Source organism: Salmo trutta, chromosome 9, assembly GCF_901001165.1.
Source record: "Salmo trutta chromosome 9, fSalTru1.1, whole genome shotgun sequence".
Taxonomy (NCBI): domain Eukaryota; kingdom Metazoa; phylum Chordata; class Actinopteri; order Salmoniformes; family Salmonidae; genus Salmo; species Salmo trutta.
Genome location: NC_042965.1, coordinates 28,931,014 through 28,955,477, shown reverse-complemented (window position 1 = coordinate 28,955,477; position 24,464 = coordinate 28,931,014). Strand labels below are relative to the sequence as shown.

The 24,464-nt window shown below is 41.8% G+C and overlaps 1 protein-coding gene across 6 annotated transcripts in view; it reads right to left on the bottom strand.

Annotated features, from left to right (window-relative positions):
• Positions 1-324: 324 nt before the first annotated feature.
• Positions 325-24,464, bottom strand: part of mxd1 (MAX dimerization protein 1) — a 32,101-nt gene continuing 7,961 nt past the window's right edge. For all 6 annotated transcript variants that reach the window (XM_029763360.1, XM_029763359.1, XM_029763364.1 and 3 more), the window contains exons 4-7: positions 12,949-12,978; positions 8,668-8,782; positions 4,179-4,338; positions 325-3,873 (exon numbers count right to left, since the gene is read on the bottom strand). In XM_029763360.1, the coding sequence (XP_029619220.1) occupies positions 3,674-3,873; positions 4,179-4,338; positions 8,668-8,782; positions 12,949-12,978 (505 nt within the window). In that variant the 3' untranslated portion in view covers positions 325-3,673. The remainder of the gene's footprint in view (positions 3,874-4,178; positions 4,339-8,667; positions 8,783-12,948; positions 12,979-24,464) is intronic.

Sequence of the window (24,464 nt, the reverse complement as noted above, 5' to 3'; positions counted from 1 at the left end):
AGGGGATCAAATACTTTTTTCCCCTCACTGTAGCTTTGATTACCTCCCAAGATGGTAGCTTTGTTTTCCTGTCTGGCATTCCTTCACATTGACAAGGTCTCCAAGCAAAGCTGAAGATCCCCTATATCGCCAATTTGGATTATTACTACTATAGTATATAGGGATGTTCTGCATTAGATTTACATTACGGTCATTTAGCATACACCCTTTTCCAGAGCAACTTACAGTCAGTGCATTCAATTAAGGTAAGCAAGACAGCATAAGCATAAATACATATTTCAAATAATCAGAATGAACCATGAACACAAAGACAAGGAAAGTAGCTAGGTAAACAAGGCTTTCAATTGGTTTTATTCCTTTTATATCACTGGCAAATAGAAATGACTGCACCACACTTCCCAAAGATTGTTTTCACAATGTTTAAAATCCAAATTCAAAAAATGTGTGCAGAAAAACAGCCACCTTTTTATAGTTTGACATAAACCCTTTTTAAGCCTTCAAAAAGGCAGAGTCTGTTCTGATGTGTGTATGACAACGTGTGTATGTCTGTGTGTGCGTATGAGAGGGAGAGCAACACCTGAGACACAGTTACAATGAAAATAATGACCTTTTGTGATAAAAACATGTCTACACCTATATTATATATGAACGTATATAATATATACTTTACTATGGTTCTCTTACATTCGTCTGTTTTAAGGCTTAAGCCACTTCGTACGAACCTAACCCAAATATACACAACAAAACAGAGAATTCCCAGGATATCCTATATAGCTTACACTGGACAACACAGAAGCCAACTGCATTGATCTTCTTGTTCTTTAAGAATCCACACCTGCTCTTAAGGCAGAGGCTGAAGCACCGAGGGTATTAACAGAGTGTTATACAGGGAGGGAGGACAGCTGCAGCTATACTACACAGCCCAGTCTGCTCCCTCAGGCTCCCTCTGCACCATGGTGGCTGGCCCACAGCATGTGGAGGATGGGGGGGGAACACCATAGAAATGAATCAGGATCTCTTCTCTATGGGAGTCACATTCACACACAAGTAGGAGTTGAAGACGTATAAAACAGGCCATGGACAGGGAGAGAGGGAAGGAGAGGAGTGTGTGGCTGCCCAATAACAGACAATAATGCTTAGCTTTAATAATACATTAGGTTTTCTTTGAAAAGTGATAGACTGTTTTTCACCTTTTTAATAGTAAACCAATAAAAACATCCATACAAATGCAAGTGTTTTCCCATTAAAAACAACCCTCCCTCTCCCAAACCATTATAGTTTCTCTCTGAAGACAGTGACAAGACGTACATACTCCTGCCCCATAGCACCAGTCTCAGTCGTGTACTCAATTCACAACATTCCCCTTCTAGTATGGCTACATCGTTCTCTTTTTGGATAGGGGTTTAAAATTACATAGAAGTGCAGCATTCCACACAAATAGACTAAACAATCATACTCCTATTTTTGAAGGATTTTTTTGGTGTGTACCAACCGTCTTCCCGTTCTAACGAGATTCTGCAGTGACACAGTTTGAGGTTCCTTTGGCATTGTGCTGCAACAGTGCAGGTGGAGATATTATAGGCTAGTCGACTACATTCAAATGCTGCTGCAAACATCCCCATCTTATCCCCTGGTTATTGAACCCACCAATCCCTGCTCTTTCTACAATGTGTTATAATCTATTGGGTGGAGAAGCCATTTTGTTTAAGGCCCCCAGGCACAAAGGGAGAAAGCCCACTGTAGCTTCCCACCGTCACTGCAATGCCAAAGCACAAACACACACGCCAGCTCCTCCTTTCAATGTAATACATTTTTATATTAACACTTTTTTTGCATTATTTACCTGTTGACAAAGAGGATAGATTTTTAAAATAGATAAATATAATCAACCACAAATAAAACTATTTAAATTCTAGGAGCACCGTGCCAATTATGAAAGGACACAAAAGCCTATAGGCACAAATTCCAGATCTAAAAAGCTCTGGATCGACTATGCTGTGCAAACCAACCACACATAGAAACCCTCACAACAAAAACTTGTAAAGTGACAACCAATTAAATAGATATATCTATATATTTACATCTAATATAAATACTTTTTGATAAACAGATCTGCGTAAACTATTTACATAAACAATATCTAAGTATATAGACAAGGCAGAGGAGAGTATCTTTAGTGTACAGTAGCCTTTCTGCTCTTTTCTTTCCAGAGGTGAACAAACTCACAAGACATTTATCTTCCTTGTACTGTGCTCTGACCCAAAGGCAAAGCAAGTCAGCACATCTGTTGTGTTCTGCTTGTGGGTAACCTGAAGCAGATAGCTAGATCCTTCCTGGCTTTAAAAACTGAAAACACTCCCTCATAAATATGGATGAAGGTAATGCTCCAGCTGGCCTTTCTCTCGAACATGGAATGTGCTTTAATCCCTCCACTGGTCTACTTTCAACAATTACCGGTAACTTACTGTCTGTCTGTATAACTTCAACACATATTCAAGTGACTACCACTGGCTACAGGACATGACTAGCAGCAACACAGACCATCACATTAAAAGATGAGTTAGACGCCACCGTCATCAGAGAGAGGAAGATAAAAGATACCCCATAACAATCTCATGCTGCACATTGTTCTTCACAACAATTTTTTCCCCCTCAACTTATTTTTCATCATAAAAATTCAGAATGGCAGGTGTGGATTTGAAAGTACAGGGTATGCCAAAATAAAAACTAAAATGTAATAGCCCCCCATTATAAGAGCCAAAAACATGGAGGTATCTATCCAACCGCTAAGCCAGGTAGAGGAGAGGGATGATGTATTGCTGCCGATCGCAACAATGAAGTGGTTGTGGAACATGGATGACATCAAATCACACCCATGCTTAGTGTTGTAGAACTCCCAGTGAGGACTTTACATGTAGACAGTGCAGGTAGACAATTATTTACCATAAAGACTTACTAATAGACTATACCTGATAACATTACTACAATAGCTGCAATGTCTTAAGGAGACATACAGTATATTGATTACAATGACAACAGCTTTTCGACCCAGACAATCCCTTCCTATACTGTCTCTAAGTGCTAAATACCATCCATGCGCTGATCGTTTGTACCACCACCTATGGAGGGGCCAGTCTCATTGGAGAAATGGGCGAGCTGGGGGTCGAAGGGGAGGGAGGGGGGCAGTGAGGCATAGGTGTAGTGTTGTAATAACATTCTCTAGCTGAAGTCTTTCGTTCTCGGATGCTGGGAGCTGGAAGGGGGAAACGGCATAGATACGTAAAAACAGTCAAGTCACCTCTCTGCTCTTACACTGAAACAGACAGCAGAGCAGGAAGGGAGGGAGGTGGTGGACACAGAAAGGGATGGATGGAGGAGTGTCTTCCAAATCCTACTCATCTTATTGAACCAGAGGCTCTGAATGGGCAGTACCAGAGACTGATCTTCCATTTTGGTTGGCCGATGGACGGTTGAAATGGGATGATGATGTCTCAGGTGTTGGGAGGTCTGAGGGGGAAAGAGAGGTGGAATACAGCTGGAGGAGAGGGCTTTGTCAGAAGGCCAGTCCTGCTGGGAGTGAGGTCTGATTGGCAGAGACTGGTTGGTGGGTGCGAGTTAACTTGACGATAGAGGGACGCTGTTGCACGTGGGCCAGAGGTTGAGGGCTGTGCTCTTATAGGCTGCAGCCCAAATGCTTGGCGTTCTCCTGAGTGTTTTGGTTCTGCAGGCGCAGGCTGGCGCTGGAGTAGCCCTCATCACTGCAGCTGCTGCGCAGACTTCCCCTCTCGTCAGAGTCACTCACACTGCTGGTGCTCCACTCCAGATCCCGCAGCAGGTAGTCAGTCCCCTCCACGTCCACATCCAGCTCCTCCTCTGTTACACACACACTACAGATTAATACTAATCACCCTAAAACACACGGCAGCTCCAGTGTAATCTCTACTGTGTCCACAACAGAACTGCCTTGGATTACCAATGTGGGATGCACCATATTTCTTATATGTAACATTTATTTAAACTAGGCAGGTCAGTTAAGAACACATTCTTATTTACAATGACGGCCTACATCACTGAACAGTGTCTTTATCTATACATTGGTGAACATAACAGCCATGGCCATCAACAAAAAAGATTTACAGTGCCAGCTAATTTTGGCCATGTGTGACGTGTGTGCTCACCCAGGTCTGAGTCAGGATTGTCGGAGGAGACGGTGGATCCTGTGCTGTCCATACGTGTTCTCTCCACCCCTAGCTGCTCCAGACGTCGTTGCAGGTGCCTCTGTTCCCTCTGCAGCTGGTCTAAGGTATGCTGGGATTTCCGCTCGCTCTCCTCCAACCGCTACAGCAGACACACACACAGTCAGACAGCATTATACAGTCAGACAACAGCCTCACTTTGTGTGTGTGTAGTGTGTGTGTGTGCGCGCGTTGTGGCAGCTACTTTAAGACATGCTAACATCTCCTCTTGCCCTCCTGCAACCTCTGACCTCACTTTACTGTATCACTGTTACATACAGTACTAACTGTCCAGTGAAAATCTAACTTTTAAAACATTCATATTCTGTTAACTCCTACTCAAATAAATGTTGACTCATCCATTCCAACAGAAAAGCTGCTTTTTAACAAACTAGTGCTGAGTGATTAGTGCTTTTTGGTTTGTTTGGTTTCGGGTTCAATTATTAAAAGATTATCACGGTTCTACGATTTCGATTATTTGGGTGGAATGCTCTAACACCGAATAAAACTATTAATAAAAGTCCCATGATGGTCGTGACTTCCCACTACCACTTATTAATCATTTATTCACATTATTTTAATCAAATATTTCAGATGTTGTGCATATTATATTTGTTTTATTTGATGACTATTATTTCATTCTAAGTCATCATCTCATTTCTATAGAGCAGCTGCCTATGCTGTCTGACAAAATCACTATTTTGTAGTTCTTCAAAGTAAATAAGGCTATTTTTTGACTGCTGAATACCAACTATCAATCACTTAGATCATGAACGAATCAGAGACCGGACAAGTAAATGTACAATGGATATTGGCAATTTTAGTTAATTACCACGTTTTATGCGCGGAACTATGTAGAATATTGGCCTGTTGAAAACTACAAATCCCTACTACTTCGCACAGTTCAGACTGGATCTGATTTATCTCTAGAGAAGCTGTGCATTGAGCTCAGAAAAAAAATGAACAAAATGGAATTCAAATAATTGTACCGACGTCGGTCAATTAGTTGTTTAAAAACTGAAAATAACCTACATTTTGGTTAATTGCTCAGCACTATAACATACTTAATTACAATTTTAGACATCTGGACACACAGGACAGTTAAATTTAATATACTGTACTGGCCTCATTCACACATAGTTAACCATGGACAAGTTCCTCTAGAGCAGTGGTTCCCAAACGTATAGTCCCGTACCCCTTCAAACATTCAACCTCCAGCTGCGTACCCCCTCTAGCACCAGGGTCAGCGCACTCTCAAATGTTGTTTTTTTGCCATCATTGTAAGCCTGCTACACACACACACACTATACATTTATTAAACATAAGAATGAGTGTGTTTATGTCACAACCCGGCTCATGGGAAGTGACGAAGAACAGGATGCACATAACTCTGCAATGTTGGGTTGTATTGGAGAGAGTCTCACTTTTAAATCATTTCCCACACAGTCTGTGCCTGTATTTAGTTTCATCCTAGTGAGGGCAGAGAATCCACTCTCACATAGGTACGTGGTTGCAAAGGGCATCAGTGTCTTAACCTGTTGGTGACTCCTTCCCGTTCTCATCCCGTTAACAGGATTGATTTTGACAACAGCCAGTGGAAAATCAGAGCGCCAAATGTAAAACAGCTAAAATCTCATAATTCCATTTTCTCAAACAATCAACTATTTTACACCATTTTAAAAGATAAACTTCTCGTTAATCTAACCACATTGTCCGATTTCAAAAAGGCTTTACAGCGAAAGCATAAAATTAGATTATGTTAGGACATAAACTTCACAAGAAACACCACACAGCCAATTTCCAAGCAACTAGATGCATCACAAAAACCCAAAACAGCTAAATGAAGCACTAACCTTTGACGATCTTCATCAGATGACACTCCTAGGACATTATGTTACACAATACATGTATGTTTTGCTTGATAAAGTTCATATTTATATCCAAAAACAGCATTTTACATTGGCGCGTAATGTTGAGAAATGTTTTCCCTCCAAACCTCGCGGTGAATGAGCACAATGAGCACACATAGTACGTAAATTCTCATCGTAAACATTGATCAATATAGAAGTGTTATGCACAGAATTATAGATACACTTCTCCTAAATGCTACCGCTTTGTCAGATTTCAAAAAAGGTTCACGGCGAAAGCACAATTTGCAATAATCTGAGTACAGCCCAGATGACACTAACAACTAGCAAACAGAAACCCGCCATCTTGGAGTCAATAAAACTAAGAAATGACATTATAAATATTAACTTACCTTTGATTATCTTCATCAGAAGGCACTCCCAGCTCCACAATCAATGTTCGATAAAGTTCATATTTATTTCCAAATAATCCATTTTGTTCGCGCGTTAGGTTCACTATCCAAATCCACTACGCGCGTGCTTACTTAGTCCAGACGAAAAGTCAAAAAAGTTATACTACAGTTTGTAGAAACATGTCAAACGATGTATAGAATCAATCTTTAGGTTGTTTTTATCATATACCTTGAATAAAATTCCAACCGGACCATCATTGCACGTGACTTGAGCCCATGCCTTATAATGGGACACCAGTTTACCACAGCTGGTATTCCCTTCAAATTCACCATAGAATTTTCAAACACCGTTCAAAAGACTGCTGACATCTAGTGGAAGCTTTAGGAAGTGCAAAATGAACCCTAAGTCACTGTATACAGTCAAGGCAATCACTTGAAAAAACTACAACCTGAGATTTTCCACTTCCTGCTTGACTTTTTCTCAGGTTTATGCCTGCCATATGAGTTCTGTTATACTCACAGACACCATTCAAACAGTTTTAGAAACTTCAGAGTGTTTTCTATCCAAATCTACTAATAATATGCATATTCTACTTTCTGGGACAGAGTAGTAACCTGTTTAAATTGGGTACGTTCTTCATCCGGCCGTGAAAATACTGCCCCCTAGCCCTAAGAGTACGATTTGCCAAGGCAGGACACTCTGAGCGCAGCCCAATCCAGAAATCTGGCAGTGGCTTCTGATTAAATTACATTTTCACAGAACCGCTTGTTGCAATTTTGACGAGGCGCTCTTGTTTCGATATCAGTAAGTGGACTGGAGCCAGGACATGAAAGGGATAACGAATCCAGTTGTTTGTGTCATCCGTTTTTGGAAAGTACCTGCGTAATTGAGCACCCAGCTCACTCAGGTGCTTCACTATAGCACATTTGACATTGTCCGTAAACTTGAGTTCATTTACACACAAAAAATCATACAATGATGAAAGACCTGTGTTGTCCTTGTTAATGCAGACAGAAAGAGCTCCAACTTCTTAATCATAGCCTCAATTTTGTCCCGCACATTGAATGTAGTTACGGAAAATCCCTGTAATCCTACATTCAGATCGTTCAGGCGAGAAAAAACATCACCCAGATAGGCCAGTCATGTGAGAAACTCGTCATCATGCAAGCGGTCAGACAAGTGAAAATTATGGTCAGTAAAGAAAACTTTAAGCTCGTCTCTAAATAAAAAAAAACATGTCAATACTTTGCCCCTTGATAACCAGCGCACTTCTGTATGATGTTAAAGTGTTATGGTCGCTACCCATATCATTGCATAGCGCAGAAAATACACGAGAGTTCAAGGGCCTTGCTTTAACAAAGTTAACCATTTTCACTGTAGTGTCCGAAACGTCTTTCAAGCTGTCAGACATTCCCTTGGCAGCAAGAGCCTTTCGTGGATGCTGCAGTGTACCCAAGTGGCGTCAGGAGCAACTGCTTGCACGCGCGTTACCACTCCACTATGTCTCCCTGTCATGACTTTTGCGCCATCAGTACAGATACCAACATGAGCAGCAGCTACGTTTGGCAACATACAGACCATTAGTGGAATTCCCGCGAGAGAGTAACGGTTAACGTGATTGGATGTTAATTATTTGACTAGGCTACCTGTATTTGACATTGTGTTATTTCTCTGAACACTAGATGGTTTAATTTTATTTTTGGCAGTGAAACGAGACTACTCAGGCGAGAATAATAATAAAAAATAAAAACCCGTTTTCTTTTTAATGTGTACCACATTTTTATTTGGCGTTCCCCCACAGCATTTCCCCCAGTTTGGGAATCCCTGCTCTACAGGGTAGGTAACCCTGGTCCTTGAGTGATGCAGGGTTTACTTTTTAACAAGTTGCCACTTCACTCCACCTTCATCACCTAACCAACTGAGCTGTGTACTCTACAACAAACCCAGCTGTACACCAGTCACTCACCAGAGTTAGTGCTATACTCATTACCCTCTAGCTAGCAAGGCTAACAGATGTCTTTTTGTTTTAGTCAACTGTTGCTGTAACCATGCCAAGGGGTTAGCGGAGGCAGAAACAGAAAAGCTCCCTCCTCTGACCTCTACAATAGTCAATCAAATTGCCCTCTTGAAACAGAAACCACTTGGAACCGATTACTTCCCGGCACACCCACCCCGATGTGTTTCTTGGCTCTCATCAACAGGCTGAGGGTGGTATGCCTGTTGGAGTCTGGTCCCAATGGAACGAGGGATTTCAACCGCTCTAAACACAGCCGTAGGTGTGCTCTTCTGCAGAGAAAGAGGGAGAGCAAAAGAGGGAGAAGCATAATTTCATCAGTTTCCTTAAACCCTCTCAGCAGTCATTGTTCACCTCACATGGAGTCAGCTCTCTAGCTCTCTGTAGCTCTTCTGCAGTAATTTCACCCCTGACCTATGATCACTTTCATCCACAAACGTGTGCCTGCCTAGGACCTGCACCTTCTCATGACTCTATAAATGAAATGGACTGCATCAAACAGTCTTCCAGAAATGTTTAATCTGTTCTGGTAAGGGAATGAGTGCGTTGTAGGCCTAAACAAACACTTTTTGAAGACAAACACTTTTTGTAGGGCCATTTTGAAGAGGAATGTATTTGATTATTTTCAACCATGGTAAACCAAGTCACATGTACAATCTTAATTTGAACCCTTTCGTTGCAGGAGAACTTTAATATCTGAAGAAATATTTTGAAGAATCGCCACCAGGGGACAGCCAGAAGCTTGTGTTTGTATACAGTGCAGTACCATACCTACAGTATACCTACATTGAGGACTACAGCACATCTCGTGTGAGTTCTTATGTGGGTTATAATAAATTGACATTTGTAGGGGGTAGATGTATTTTTCATTAGGGATTTTTAAAATTTTTTTTTTTTAGATAAATTGTTTTATTATATATGTTGAAGGCAAGCAATAAGCAGAATACATGTTTGGTTACATCAGTGCCTATGTGGTCCAGCGGGTTACAGCCGCTTAACCCGGCACACATATACCAGAGTCGAATCTGGCCCACTGCACTTTGACTCATGAACAAATGTCTATTTTTGCTGCATTAATTCTCTGTGGTTACAAAGTTAAAAAAGAAACAAATAAAAACGGGTTAACAGTTTAGGCATTCATTCCGAGTGATTAAGGTTAGGGGCGGGCTATGGTTTGGAAAAGGTGTGGTGGATGAATCAGAATTAGTTGGGTAACATAAGTAATTAAGATGTCTTATCTGCATAATATGCTTATGTGATATACTTGTTATTAGAATGCATCCCTTCGGACTCTGGTGTTGGCAGTTGCACTTCTTCCCTCAGCTGGGGCTCAGTCACCTGGGGCCCAGAGAGGGGAGAGGTCAGGCTTGTCTTTTACATGTCCCTGGTGCTATGCAGAATACCAGAAAGGGAAGAGGACAGGATGGAGGGGGGGGGTGTATAATATTTGTGTGTCTAACTCTCATTCATCATTATTTATGACTCACTCAGGACTATCCGTAATTATGGTAGCATCCAAATGAAATGTAGTGTTTAGAAACATTCCATTTTTATTTGCAATAAAAGTGACTCCAAAATGACACAATACATTATTTACCATTAATTTCTATTGAGACTGTGTACAAAAAGTTCTGGAATTTCTAAATGGTTAACCCGATATGGATGAAAATACTGTAAAATTAAAACTGACAGTCTGCACTTTGACCTCAAAGTCATTGTCTCATTTCAAATCCTAAGTGCTGTAATACAGAGCGAAAACAAACACAAAGTCACTGTCTAAATAATTTTGGAGCTCATTGTATGTCTAGTTTAAACACAAGGATTTAAATGTTTTTTTAAAATTTAATTATGTTAATTAGATTTCCGCGGGGGCGCGGACATTGACTCTGGGGGGTTAATTGCATTTATTTCAATGTTTTCAAGAAGTAAAACGAATAGTCTGAATTTACACATCAGAGAAAAGTGTCTCAGCTCAACGAAATTATCTTTGGATAGGCTCAAATGCATAAACATCTTGACAGCTTTACAAAATGAATATATTAAAGCCACACAATACAGGCTTCCAATCCACACTAAAGACCATAAAAATTATACATAGCCTAGCTATAAAACGTGGGCGAGCATCCACACCGGAGGAAAGTTTATGGCTCTACAGTAAGCCTACATCTGTCAATCTACTGATGAGCTTGTCAACTCAGCCAGTGAAACAAACAGTAGCCCATTATAGGTTTTCACACCTTGTATTATATGACAATGGATAGGCTAATGGGTAGTCTACAGAATGTAGCCTGTTGGAATATAATCAAATGGCCTATTGCAAGTTGCAACCATCGATGGCACTAGATTGAAATCGGCAGCTAATTCACCCACAATGCTGATCTCAATTACAACCACTTTTGATAACCTCATTACCACTCCCTAAAAGATGTTGCGGTTACCTAGTCCTGCTTGTGCAGCGTACATGAGTCGGTCATGGCCACGTGATGAGGTAGCCCTGCCTGCGAACTTCAAAACCAGTGTTTCACCATCTGGTTGGTGTTGTTATCAGAACAGCGTAGCCCTGTTTAAACAGACTAAGGGCGATTGACAAGAATTCCGTACAATAGAACAACTAATTTCCTTGTTTACCACAGCAAATCTACTGTGGCAATTTACTTGACACTTTGTATGAATGGAAACTAATGTTGGTGTAGCCTATTGTTATTATGTCATTTGTTTCCTATTTATGTTATCCGAAACTGTCTGGTATGGTAATTTCTTATCAAGATCAGGGGTAAAATATCCCTTGACTGTCCACATTCGAAATGTGTAACTAATCAAGTCAATCAGGGGGATTGCGTTATTTGTGCCAGAAGTGCATGGGCCGGAATGGAACCCCCAGCAACACGGTAAGCCTATACGTGAAGGCAGCGGCACTAACCGCTAGACCAACCCAGATTCAACTTACATTTACGTCATTTAGCAGACGCTCTTATCCAGAGCGACTTACAAATTGTCTATTTTGACAGTTCATTCATAACCTTAGGAAACACTTGACACTTGTATGTTGTAGCCTAGTGGAGACCAATATCTACCTTGCGTTATTAAGCTATACAAAAAGACAGTTGATGTGTATGGCTGAATTTAAGATACTTGTTTGTACATTTGAATGTTGCAGTATTAGGACCTAGACCTAGTGTTTGAGCGAGCGAGAGAATATTATTTTGATAGCAAACCCTGATCTCAATGACTCGACTGCCCCCGCATGGAGAGAGAGAACTGCTCATGTTCAGGGATTCACAAGGCTCATTTGAATTACCTAATGCAGAAGGAAAATTCTCAGCGATCAAATTAAGATCTGACATCTGTAGTTCCATGTACATTTCAACAACATTGTTACTAAACACAGAGGTGTGGTGATCACTAGATTTACATTAAGTTGTTCTGTATCCCTTTATTTATACCCCCCTTTATCTCCTCTCCTCACTTCCCCCTCTCTTTGTGCTGTGCAGCTAAAGATGTGTCGGTGGTTGACCACAAGACCCTGCTACACAACACACATAAAACACCTCCAACTGGAGGCTGCTACATGCACACACAGGCAGGTGGGAGGAGGTACAACCATATTTGTGTGTGTATGCTTGCGTGCACCCCAAAGGCCACGTGTACATGAGTGGGGTGAACTTTAATTGAAAAAAATTGCACAAATGTGGGCTAGTTGAGAACATTTTAAATGTTATTTGAAGCTCAAGGCTAGGTGTTTGGAAAATGTTTGGTACTGGGAGTACTCCAGAGGGATATGAGATCATAGTATGTGTTTATCAATTTCAACTGCAGCATGAATGAGTAATAACTATTCTAATGCTCCTGGGTGAGAGAGCGACACAGAGCCACCGTGGAAAACACACACATACCCCCTCTCACTCTCCAATAAACACACTGGAGACAAACAAATACACAACGGAGTGGAACACATCCAGGTGATGTTCTTCAGCTGGCCTGAGGCTAAGCTTAGTATGAACTAGTCCAAAGGGCAGAACACTGGGATGCCATAACATGACAGAGTCAGGTTACACAGTGGCCAGCTCCACCAGGCAGGCTAAGCTGCTATGGGACTCACTGTAACAGAGGACTTGGACTGAGACAGGGTGGTGGGCGTTTAAGTGGGTTCATACGAACACACAAACAGAGGTTGACAGAGGGAATGAGTCTCAATGTTCTCTCCTCTGGCAGTGTGTTAGTGGGCCAAAGAGAGACCAGGCCCAGCCAGGGAGAGGCCAAAGAGAGACCAGTGGTCCCTTGTAGGATAAGCAATAGGATTATCCTCCGGGCTGCATTCTGCACTGTTCATTTTCCGGTAATAACTCTCTCTGGTGCTCCTAACTATCCATGTGGGAATGAGGAGAGACAGACGGAGAGACAGAAAGAGACTGAGACCTTGATGTGGGATTCAACCTACCTGTTCTTCTCCATCTCGTTGTGTATGGATCTGTAAACAGACAGAGGGACACAGAGGTTAGAAACTGTACTTACATATTGTCACAGTAAATTCAGCGTGCTTCAGTAAAGTGCTTTAAAGATTCCTCTCCTCTCTGTTTGCCACCACTGCAGTCAGCCATGGAGTTATTACAGCGAGAGAGGCTTGTGTTCGGCCCAGTCTCTACCCATTTCCCAGCAACTCTCTGAAGGAATCCAGTAGCATGGACCCCCTTCCACCACCTGCTGCAGCAGCCTGGAGGACTTTAAGGAGGAAGCCTCCCCATGTCGCTAGCAGATTTCCATCCATCCTCCTCTCTCAGGTCACCCAACCTTGTGAACCCCGCTCTCACAGGTTTGGCCCACAAGTTAGCAGAGGTCAGCACTCTGGTCCGGATGAGGGGATTGTGGAACATGGATGAGCCACAAGGCTCCAGGCTGTGAAACGTCTCTGTGAACAGTTAAGAGTCTCTTTCCACACCCTAAGCACAGCGCGGTAGAACGGAGTAATGGTTGACATAATGACCTGCACGAGATCAAACAGGAACAAGTGCCTTTCGTATCCAAGGTCCCCTGCCCTCCTTAGAACAGCCCATGCAGTGTCTCACCAGCACACCCCCTGCTGCTTCAGAAGTCTCTGTGCAGCTTGTAGACAGAAAGCCTTCACCCTGCCCACTAGTCCTTGGTCCCTTCACTCAGGTTTTTGATCAGAGTCTGTGGGGGGGTCCAACATGATCAGCCTGTGCCAGAGAATTGAATCAGCCAAGTTGTTAGTGAGCAGGACCTTTCCCCTGAAAGACATCAGTGGCAACAGCACCACCATTTAGACAACTTAGCCGTAATGTTGTCCACCAGCCCCTCCCAATTTCGCTCCTGAAATTCTGAGGTCCCCAAGAACACCCCTATGAACTTCCTCCCTACCCAACTGTAGCTCCCCAGGAAGAGTATGAAATCAGAGTATGCATCAAAGCTGGGACCGAGAGATAGAAGCTGTTTTTCAATCTCAAGGCCATCAGACTGTTGTTCGGTTCAAATTTTTCAGAGTAAATAACCCACAGACACTAGAGAAGCTTTAACCAAGTTTAATCCTTCCCAAAGGTTCTGTACAGCTGAAAATCAGACAGCAAAACATTTCAGACGTCACAGTTTATATACATCCTACTTAAGACACTCCTCTTCCTTACAGTTTATGGCTCCACAGGAAAGAAGGTAACCAGATAGCAACCCTGTCAGATAGCAACTGACCTCCCCCCTCACCTCCTGACCCACAGATATCCATCTGTCTTCCCTATATCAACACATCGCTCTCCTCTCCTCCATCAAACACATTCCAAAGCCTTCTGGCTTTTTACAAACTCTTTCTATTCAAGGCTTTGTCTCTATCATTTATTTAATATCTCAATGTTCTAAGTTTAGCCGATCCCAACACTGTTAAATAGACATCACTAACCGGCTACCACCCGGTTACTCGACCCTGCACCTTAGAGGCTGCTGCCCTATATACATAGAATCACTGGTCACTTTAATAATGGAACACTAGTCACTTTAAATGTTTGCATACCGCCTTACTCATTTCATATGCATATACAGTATTCTATTCTACTGTATTTTAATCAATGCCACTCCAACATTGCTTGTCCTAATATTTATATATTTCTTAACTTCATTATTTTACTTTAGATATGTGTATTGTAGTGAAGTATTAGATATTACTGCACTGTTGGAGCTAGGAACATAAGCATTTCGCTACACCCGCAATAACATCTGCTAAACATGTGTATGTGACCAATAAAATTTGATTCTCTGGCCCATCTCCCCATAAATCAGACCCTCACTCTTCTCCCAGTTCACCTTAGCTGATACCGCCCCCTCAGAGAGCAAGCGAAAGAGACGGTGAGATAAGGGGGTGGGATGGATATGAGAGACAGAGAGAGACAGAGCAAGAGAGCGAAAGAAAGTAATGGTCATATAGATAGAGAGAGATGATTTAAAGGCCTCCTGCATTGCAGTATACTGCACCGTTCACCAACAGCCTAAGGTCCTACCAGCTCTACCAACAAGGGCAAAACAGACACACAGCTTTCTCTCTTCAGGCTCCACACAGCGCCAGGAAGCCGGTCAAGTCTCTTTTTCTGAAATAATCTGCAGAGCAGGGTTGAGGTCAATTCGGAATTCCTGAATTGAAAACAATGAATTTGAATTGACCACACCCCACATGAAACAGAATTTGAATAGGAACAATAACAATTCAACCGAGACGTGAAACATGAGTCTCATTAATTTTACAAATATTTTATTACATTTTTCTTTGTCATGAGATGTTAGATTGTTCCCTTCCATACTGTAGTGTTTGATCTTATCCATTCTGGGAAATATATATATATATATATATATATATTTCAACATTAAGGGAATTATAAATTATTAAAGACAACTTATAACATGATCCTATAATATTTCCAGACCACTGAAATTATTTTAGGAGAATCGTTTTCAACCTTATGCTACATGTCAAAATAACATGTTCTATGATGTTTAGAATCATTCATTCAGATTTCCTTTATTCTAAATTAAATCCAGATTCTGCTTCCTGTGGGCGTGGCCAATTCAAATCAAGATCAAGAATTTAAAAGCAATTCACAACCTAATTCTGAACTGCTCTATTGAGTGTAATTTGCTTAATTATTAGGATAGTACTTTGTTATACTTTTGTCTATTGTAAATTCATTTTTATTCTGTTGTTGCCAGCGATATTCCTAAAAACACTGAAATAAAAAAAATATTTTCCCACTTTTTAAAATGTATTTAAAATATTTAAGTGAACCCCCTGCAGTACCTGGTTGCGGACCGAGGTTGAATACCCCTGCTAGGGATTCTAAAAAGTGAACCGTTAGTCTGTTAGCTGCAGAAAATAAAAACTTGTCCTGTCATGCTTATCAGTTTATAGGTTCATTTGCATCATTTTGTGGAATGAAATTGGTGTCAGAATTTAACAAATCGTGTCAGACATAAAACTGGAAATAGTAGCTAATGTACAGTGAGTTTAGGGTTAGAAAGTAGCTTTCTTGCATCAACTAAAGGCTGTCTCTAGTCAGAGTTAGCCGTGCGCAAGAGCGGAGACTCGTTTCTTGGCAACTCACAGACAGGCTGCAGGGAGCAGTAGGAGTCTAGAGAGAAGAGCAGCATGAAGCAGCTAACAACAACAGCTAAACTATCAATCAAAAAGGTTTTACAATATTTCTCTCCTGTTCTATTGGTTTTCATATCAACTTTCTTTCGTTGTCCAGAAGCTAAAGGTACAATCCTAGTAATATCAGCAACCCATCCTAGTTGTTGCATATTTCAGGGATGCAAACTGGCGAGGGCCCAAAAAGGTGACAAAAATCCCTGTTAGGGTTAAATGCAGGTTAATTAATTAAACAACAAAGAATATGATCTACATGATCAGTCTCTGTGTGTAAAATAAAAAGTGGTTCATGTGAACATAACTCACAGCTAAAAAATGTAAGGAAAGCAATCCAATGTTATTTGTTGCCTAGACAATACACTAATATTGCAGTTAGCCATGACAGCCTTTATAATAGAATGCTTGTGACCACACACACAAATATTGCACTTGGGGAAAAAACATCTTAACAGTAGAAATTGTTGCATTCTAACATATTTTTGCTCTATTATAGTGGCCACTATAGTAGACATCAATCAAGAGCACAAGGCTACGTGTGTGCAAAAATAACGTTCACTGAGTAATTTTTTTTTATAATCCCCCCTCACTCACACAAAAGTGTTACTGTCAAGTTCAACACAACAAAAGCAATATCTGTGGGCTACACTGCACGTTATTACATTGTACACTTTCTGCATGTGGACATCTGTTCTAAAATGTGCCATGAGAGCATGATACCCTTCGTTGGCATAATTGATCTCTTTCAGGCAGAGTACACCTGGCATACCCCTTTTTATCCACTGTATTAAAAGAGGGAAAGTGTGTGGCGTTCCTTTCACCTCTATTGGCATCCAGCATAAGCCAGGCCCAGTTCCAGCTACACTTGATCCCTGAATCCACTTGTTTAACAAGCAAAGCCTCATTTTCACCTAATTCTCTCATTCTGAAAATTAACCACATACTGTATAGGGAAAACAATATTTCACATATAGTTTGTTAGCTTGTTAACTACTAACATTTCACACAGATTGCCAGGGTCCAGTAAGCAACTAACGCGTTATAACTTCAGGAACGGTTGTGCCGAAAAGCTCCCCCGATAGAATCCCCCCTCCCCTTCACGTGAACAAACTCAATTCTTCATTGCTGCGACTTGCTTGCTAGTTGAGATATCTGATCATGTTAGGCTGCGGTTCATTTTATTTTTTATATAATTTTGATCGCGGGGGAGGCACTAGTAATGTCTGCAGTTTTCAGTTTGGCTATTTGTTTCAAGTGCATTAGTCAATAAATAAATCTCTTTTCCAAAATTCGTCATCTCTCTCATGTCTTAGACTAGTAGTAGTTCTGAAATGTTTATTGCTGGCCTACTTTTTACTACCTCCTCTATGTTTAATATAACACACATACATTAATTATTCATTTCGGTTGCCTATCCTGACATAAAGTTTGTTCTATAGAAAGTATTTGACTGATGGGTGCCACAGAAAGTATTTGACTGTAGCCACAAAATTAAGGAAATTAGAAGGGGGAGGGGGGATTTCGGCATGGCTATTTTCTTGCTCTGACAGCTGATTTTTAAAGTTAGTGAGGCAGATATGAGTCTCCAGCTTCAGTGATTTTTGCAATTCGTTCCAGTCATTGGCAGCAGAGAACTGTAAGGAAAGGCGGCCAAAGGAGGAGTTGGCTTTGAGGGTGACCAGTGAAATATACTTGCTGGAGCGCATGCTACGGGAGGGTGCTGCTATGGTGACCAGTGAGCTGAGATAAGACGGGGCTTTACCTAGCACAGACTTATAGATGACCTGGAGCCAGTGGGGTTGCACACACGCTATCAAACCAAAATAAAAATAAAAAATGAAATGCAGCCGAACGTGAACAGAAATCTCAACAGCAAGCAAGTCGCAGCAATGAAGAATTGAGTGCGTGCGCGTTCACGTGAAGGGGGGATTTTCTGTTAGGGGGAGCTTCTTGGCACAACAACAGCAAGGAGTTGTATACCTGTTAATACTATATCAAATTGGTTAGGTTACTAACGTTAGCTCATCTGATGTTAGCTAGCTGTCTGACTTTATTAGCCAGATTATTTTCAAACAATAAACGCAATCATTTTATCAGCTAAGTTGGCTAATGTTGCTCAACGTTTCTCTGGCTAGCTAACGGAGAATTCGATCCAGCTAACGTTACTATAGCAAAATACTTAACAATGCTAGCGATACTTGTTCCACCACACTTTCTCCCTCACCTCAAACTTTCCAAACGCCATTTGTTTTTCAGTTACAGCTCATGAAGTACGCTTCATCCCCTTCTCACCCCCGTCTCCGTGGTCAGGCTTCTCACCTACCTCTTCGTTATCGTTCAGGGGACGCGCTGCTGGCAAACTACCTTTGCACCTTACTACCGTCTTTCCATGGCGCGCGCTGATGCTGTAACTAGCACATTGGTTGTCTCTTATCTCTTCAGTCGCGTGCTGCATTCTGTAGTTATGTGAACGATTGGCTGAGCCCTGGAACCAGACAGTATTGCTCCAAATGCGCATCACTCGTTCGCTTACAGCCAGTAGTGATCCGAAGCCCACCCCCCCAAACTTTTCTCATCGGAGCTACACGATTCACATACGTCACCTATTTTGCATTCAAAACGGCGAATTTTCGCAGAAAAGGTGACTAGTTTGCATTCCTGATATTTATTGACAATTTTCCTCTAAGTTTCTAACGTAGACGTTCATCTCTGTCACATGAAACGGCTCGCAGAAGGTCTTTTAAAACAGTGTTTTCCCGCAAATAGCATTTTGGCAAATGTTTGAAAATTGTTTTACCTTCTCTGCTACATTCCAGTAGTTGCATTTTCAATAATATTAGAGGATAGGTTTACTATTGTTGCATATTTTTTTAAGGGCTTAATGAAAAATATTTGTTTCTTCCATGCCAGTGGAGGCTGCTGAGGGGAGGACAGCTCATAATAATGGCTGGAACGGAGCAAATGTAATGGTATCAAACATGTTTGATACCATTCCACTCCAGCCATTACATTTTAGTCATTTAGCAGACGCTCTTATCCAGAGAGACTTACAGTAGTGAATGCATACATTTCATACATTACATTACATGCATTCATTTTATTTTTTTGTACTGGCCCCCCGTGGGAATCGAACCCACAACCCTGGCGTTGCACATACCATGCTGGCGTTGCAAACACCATGCTCTACCAACTGAGCCACAGGGAAGACACGAGCCCATCCTCCCCAATTAAGGTGCCAACAACCTCCTGTGTCCCATGCATATTATTTTCTGTTGGTCACATTTTACTATTTGGAACAAATTTAACCGTTTGTTGACCGGTTAATGGGGTTTGGTTAGTCGTCAACAAAATTCATCGAAATTTCCATCCCCTGCACTACACATACAAGTGCTTGATGACTCCAGACAGAGAGCACCGTTCATATGACAGATTAGCACAGTAAAGCTGACTGGTAGAGAGATGACTAGGTTTGGGATATGAATACAGCTACTTGTGTAACCCATTTCCCATGTGAGGGGGGTGGGGGTGGCACGGGGGCAGGCATGCCACTGCCAGAGGATCATCTCAGTCCTTTGGACTCACTGGATCTCCAGCAAGACATTCCTGAGGTGCTCTCAGTCACTGATGACATTACTATAGTACCTCTCCCAGGCCATATTACTGTACAGGACAGGGCCACCTCCCCCCTCTACTTTACATGCTGCCTGGCCCGCTGTACATGGGGAGCCCATGCATTACTGTACTATCATAGAAATAGAACCAATCATTACAGACCTATTGACTTGAATGGGGATTACTGTTCTAGTGATTATAGTTATGTACAGTACTCTCTGTACAGTACAGTAGTCAAGTGACCAGTGTAATAACCAGTGATTAAGGCTACAGCGTATTGAAGCTATGTAGTACTACACACATGCTAGCATGCTAGTAGATACCCATAGACTTCCAGGCATTGCGCTAACGCTAGTTAGCAATGACTCGCAAAACTACCTATAACTTCCTTCATACTGGACACGGAGACATAAAATACCTTTGAGAAAGAGAGGTGGGAGAGGAGGAGAAAGAGAGAGACTCCATGTTTGTAATGGAGGAGCCGAAGCTGAGACTAAGAGAAAAGCAGAGTGAGAAGAGAGAGACGGGGAGAGAGAGAGGAAGTTAAGGAGTGAAAGGAGAGAGAGAGCGAGGGAGGACGAGAGAGTGAAAAGGAGAGAGAAAGAGGGGGAGAGAGGAGAGAGCGAAAGAAAGAGGGGGGAGAGAGAGGGAGTTAGTTTCCACAATTCAGAGGTTAAATCCCTGCCCTTCACAGATGGCCTGTGCCTGCTGTCACCCACAGTACATGGCCTACAGCAGAGCCTGGACCTGCTAGAGCAGTAGCCCTGGGAGTAAACCCCAAAAATACAAAAATAATGATTTTCCAGAGTTCTCAATTGGTACAAAATATATAGAGTACTGCACACACTACAATTACTTAGATTTAAAAATAAGCTCAACTGGACACCTAAATGAGGCAGCGACTGAAATGAGAGAGAAAGCACACAGGGCATTCTACACAATTAAAAAAACAATTCAAATTGAAATTTGGTTAAAACTAATTGAATGTGTCATTGAACCAATTGCACAAAACAAGATTTCCCCCATTGGGACAAATACCCCATTGAAACCCTGCATGCAGAGTTCTGTAAGATTATCCTACATGTCCAGATGAAAACTACAAACAATGCATGCAGGGCAGAATTAGGCCAATATCCACTTATAATAATAAATAAAAAAAATAGCAATTACTTTTGGAAACTACACAATGACCTCTTCTCATATCATTACCAAGCCCTGCAATGCCAAGAGCTGGGCAACGAAGAGAGTCCCCTCATCCAGCTGGTCCTGAGTTCACAATCCTGTTCTACTAACACACTGAAGCCTCAGGACCCTCATCCAGCTGGTCCTGAGTTCACAATCCTGTTCTACTAACACACTGAAGCCTCAGGACCCTCATCCAGCTGGTCCTGAGTTCACAATCCTGTTCTACTAACACACTGAAGCCTCAGGACCAGAACATCCAGTCAATCAGAATAAACAACATTACATTACCTATTGGAAAACAGATACACAAAGCAAAATGTAGTGCTATCTGGGTCTAAATCGACAGTCCACCATAAAACTATTTGACCATGGTTATTGATCAAAACCTCAGAAGAACCTTGACAAACTACAGGCTCAGTGAGCACAACCTTGCCATTGAGAAGGGTAGACACAGGATAACCTGGCTCCCTGTAGAAGAAAGGCTGTGCTACCACTGCACCATAGCATAACCTGAGACAGAGCTGAATTTCCTGACAAAATGTCAAGAATATAAACAATGACTGTCATTTCCCGAAATTTGAAACCCTTATTCAAGATTTCAAAGACCTCTTTGATGAGAATAGGCTACCCATCTTGTTGGGGGAGGACGCAGAGAGCTGTGGGTTGGCAGCGCACTACATTGCTGCCTGCCATAAAATGAGAGACAGTGTCTGACAGACCAACCTGCACATGTCCTCCATGCCATTGTTATTGTCCATTGCATGGTGATTTATACACATTATTATTGTTGTTACTGATTGTGCTGTTGACAATCTTGATTATCATTATTTTAATTATGTTAATATTGTAAATGAATCACTTAATCTCCAAAGTATGCTTTGGCAATATGTACATACAGTTGAAGTCAGAAGTTTACATACACTTAGGTTGGAGTCATTAAAACTTGTTTTTCAACCACTCCACAAAAGGTCTTGTTAAGAAACTATAGTTTTGGCAAGTCGGTTAGGACATCTACTTTGTGCATGACAAGTCATTTTTCCAACAATTGTTCACAGACCTTATAATTCACTGTATCACAATTCCAGTGGGTCAGAAGTTTACATACACTAAGTTGACTGTGCCTTAAAAACGGCTTGGAAAATTCCCGAAAATTATGTCATGGCTTTAGAAGATTCTGATAGGCTAATTGACATCATTTGAGTTAATTGGAGGTGTACATGTGGATGTATTTCAAGGCCTACCTTAAAACTCAGTGCCTCTTTGCTTGACATCATGGGAAAAAATCAAAAGAAATCAGCCAAGACCTCAGAAAAAAACTGTAGACCTCCACAAGTCTGGTTCATCCTTGGGAGCAATTTCCAAACGCCTGAAGGTACCACGGTCATCTGTACAAACAATAGTACGCAAGTATAAACACCATGGGACCACGCAGCCTTCATACCGCTCAGGAAGGAGACGAGTTCTGTCTCCTAGAGATGAACGTACCTTGGTGCGAAAAGTGCAAATCAATCCCAGAACAACAGCAAAAGACCTTGTGAAGATGCTGAAGGAAACAGGTACAAAAGTATCTATATCCACTGTAAAACGAGTCCTATATCAAAACAACCTGAAAGGCTGCTCAGCAAGGAAGAAGCCACTGCTCCAAAACCGCCATAAAAAAGCCAGACTACTGTTTGCAACTGCACATGGGGACAAAGATCGTACTTTTTGGAGAAATGTCCTCTGGTCTGATAAAACAAAAAAAGAACTGTGTGGCCATAATGACCATCGTTATGTTTGGAGGAAAAAGGGGGAGGCTTGCAAGCCGAAGAACACCCTCCCAACCGTGAAGCACGGGGGTGGCAGCATCATGTTGTGGGGGTGCTTTGCTGCAGGAGGGACTGGTGCACACAAAATAGATGACATCATGAGGGAGGAAAACTATGTGGATATATTGAAGCAACATCTCAAGACAGTCAGGAAGTTAAAGCTTGGTCGCAAATGGGTCTTCCAAATGGACAATGACCCCAAGCATACTTCCAAAGTTGTGGCAAAATGGCTTAAGGACAACAAAGTCAAGGTATTGGAGTGGCCATCACAAAGCCCTGACCTCAACCCTATAGAAAATGTGTGGACAGAACTGAAAGAGCTTGTGGGAGCAAGGAGGCCTACAAACCTGACTCAGTTACACCAGCTCTGTCAGGAGGAATGGGCCAAAACTCACCCAAACTTATTGTGGGAAGCCTGTGGAAGGCTACATGAAACGTTTGACCCAAGTTAAACTATTTAAAAAGGCAATGCTACCAATACTAATTGAGTATGTAAACTTCTGACCCACTGGGAATGTGATGAAAGAATTAAAAGCTGAAATAAATCATTCTCTACTATTATTCTGACATTTCACATTCTTAAAATAAAGTGGTGATCCTAACTGCCCTAAGACAATTTTTAGTAGGATTAAATGTCAGGAATGGTGAAAAACTGAGTTTAAATGTATTTGGCTAAGGTGTATGTGAACTTCCGACTTCAACTGTATGTGTGTGGTTGTTAACATTTGTTTCCAAACCCATTCAAATTAAATATTATTTTAAAAAAATGTAATAAAAACTGAGGCCCTGTGGTCTTGTCACAAGAGATGTGGTGTTTAACCTGTTGTCCAGGTTAAATAAAATTCCTAACCCAGTTGCAGAAGCTGCTTTGACCACCTAACCATCCCCACTAACCATCCCCCTCCCCTGCTTCTCATTGTATCATTCATAAACTACCAATTAAATTATACTGAATAAAAATTTAAACGCAACATGTAAAGTGTTGGTCCCAGCAATGTTCCACTCGCACAGAGCTTCTTTCTCTCAAATGTTGTGCACAAATTTGTTTACATCACTGTTACTGAGCTTTTTTTATCCCCCTTTGCCAAGATAATCCATCCACCTGACCCGACAGGTGGGTCATATCAAGAAGCTGATTAAACAGCATGATTGATCATTACACAGGTGCACCTTGTGCTGGGGACAATAAAAGGCCACTCAAATGTTCAGTTGTCTCACTCAACACAATGCCACCAATGTCTCAAGTTGAGGGAGCATGCAACTGACATGCTGACAGCAGGAATGTTCACCAGAGCTGTTGCCAGAGAATTTAATGTACATTTCTCTACCATAAGCCACCTTCAATGTCATTTTAGAGAATTTGGCAGTACATCCAACCGGCCTCACAATCGCAGACCACGTGTAACCACGCCAGCCCAGGACCTCCACATCCGGCTTCTACCCCTGCAGGATGGTCTGAGACGAGCCACCCGGACAGCTGATGAAACTGTGGGTTTGCACAACCAAAGAATTTCTGCACAAACTGTCAGAAACTGTCTCAGGCAAGCTAATCTGCGTGCTCGTCGTCCTCACCAGGATCTTGACCTGACTGCAGTTTGGCGTTGTAACCGACTTCAGTGGAAAAATACTCACCTTCGATGGCCACTGGAGGAGTGTGCTCTTCACAGACGAACCCCGGTTTCAACTGTAACGGCCAGATGGCAAACGGAG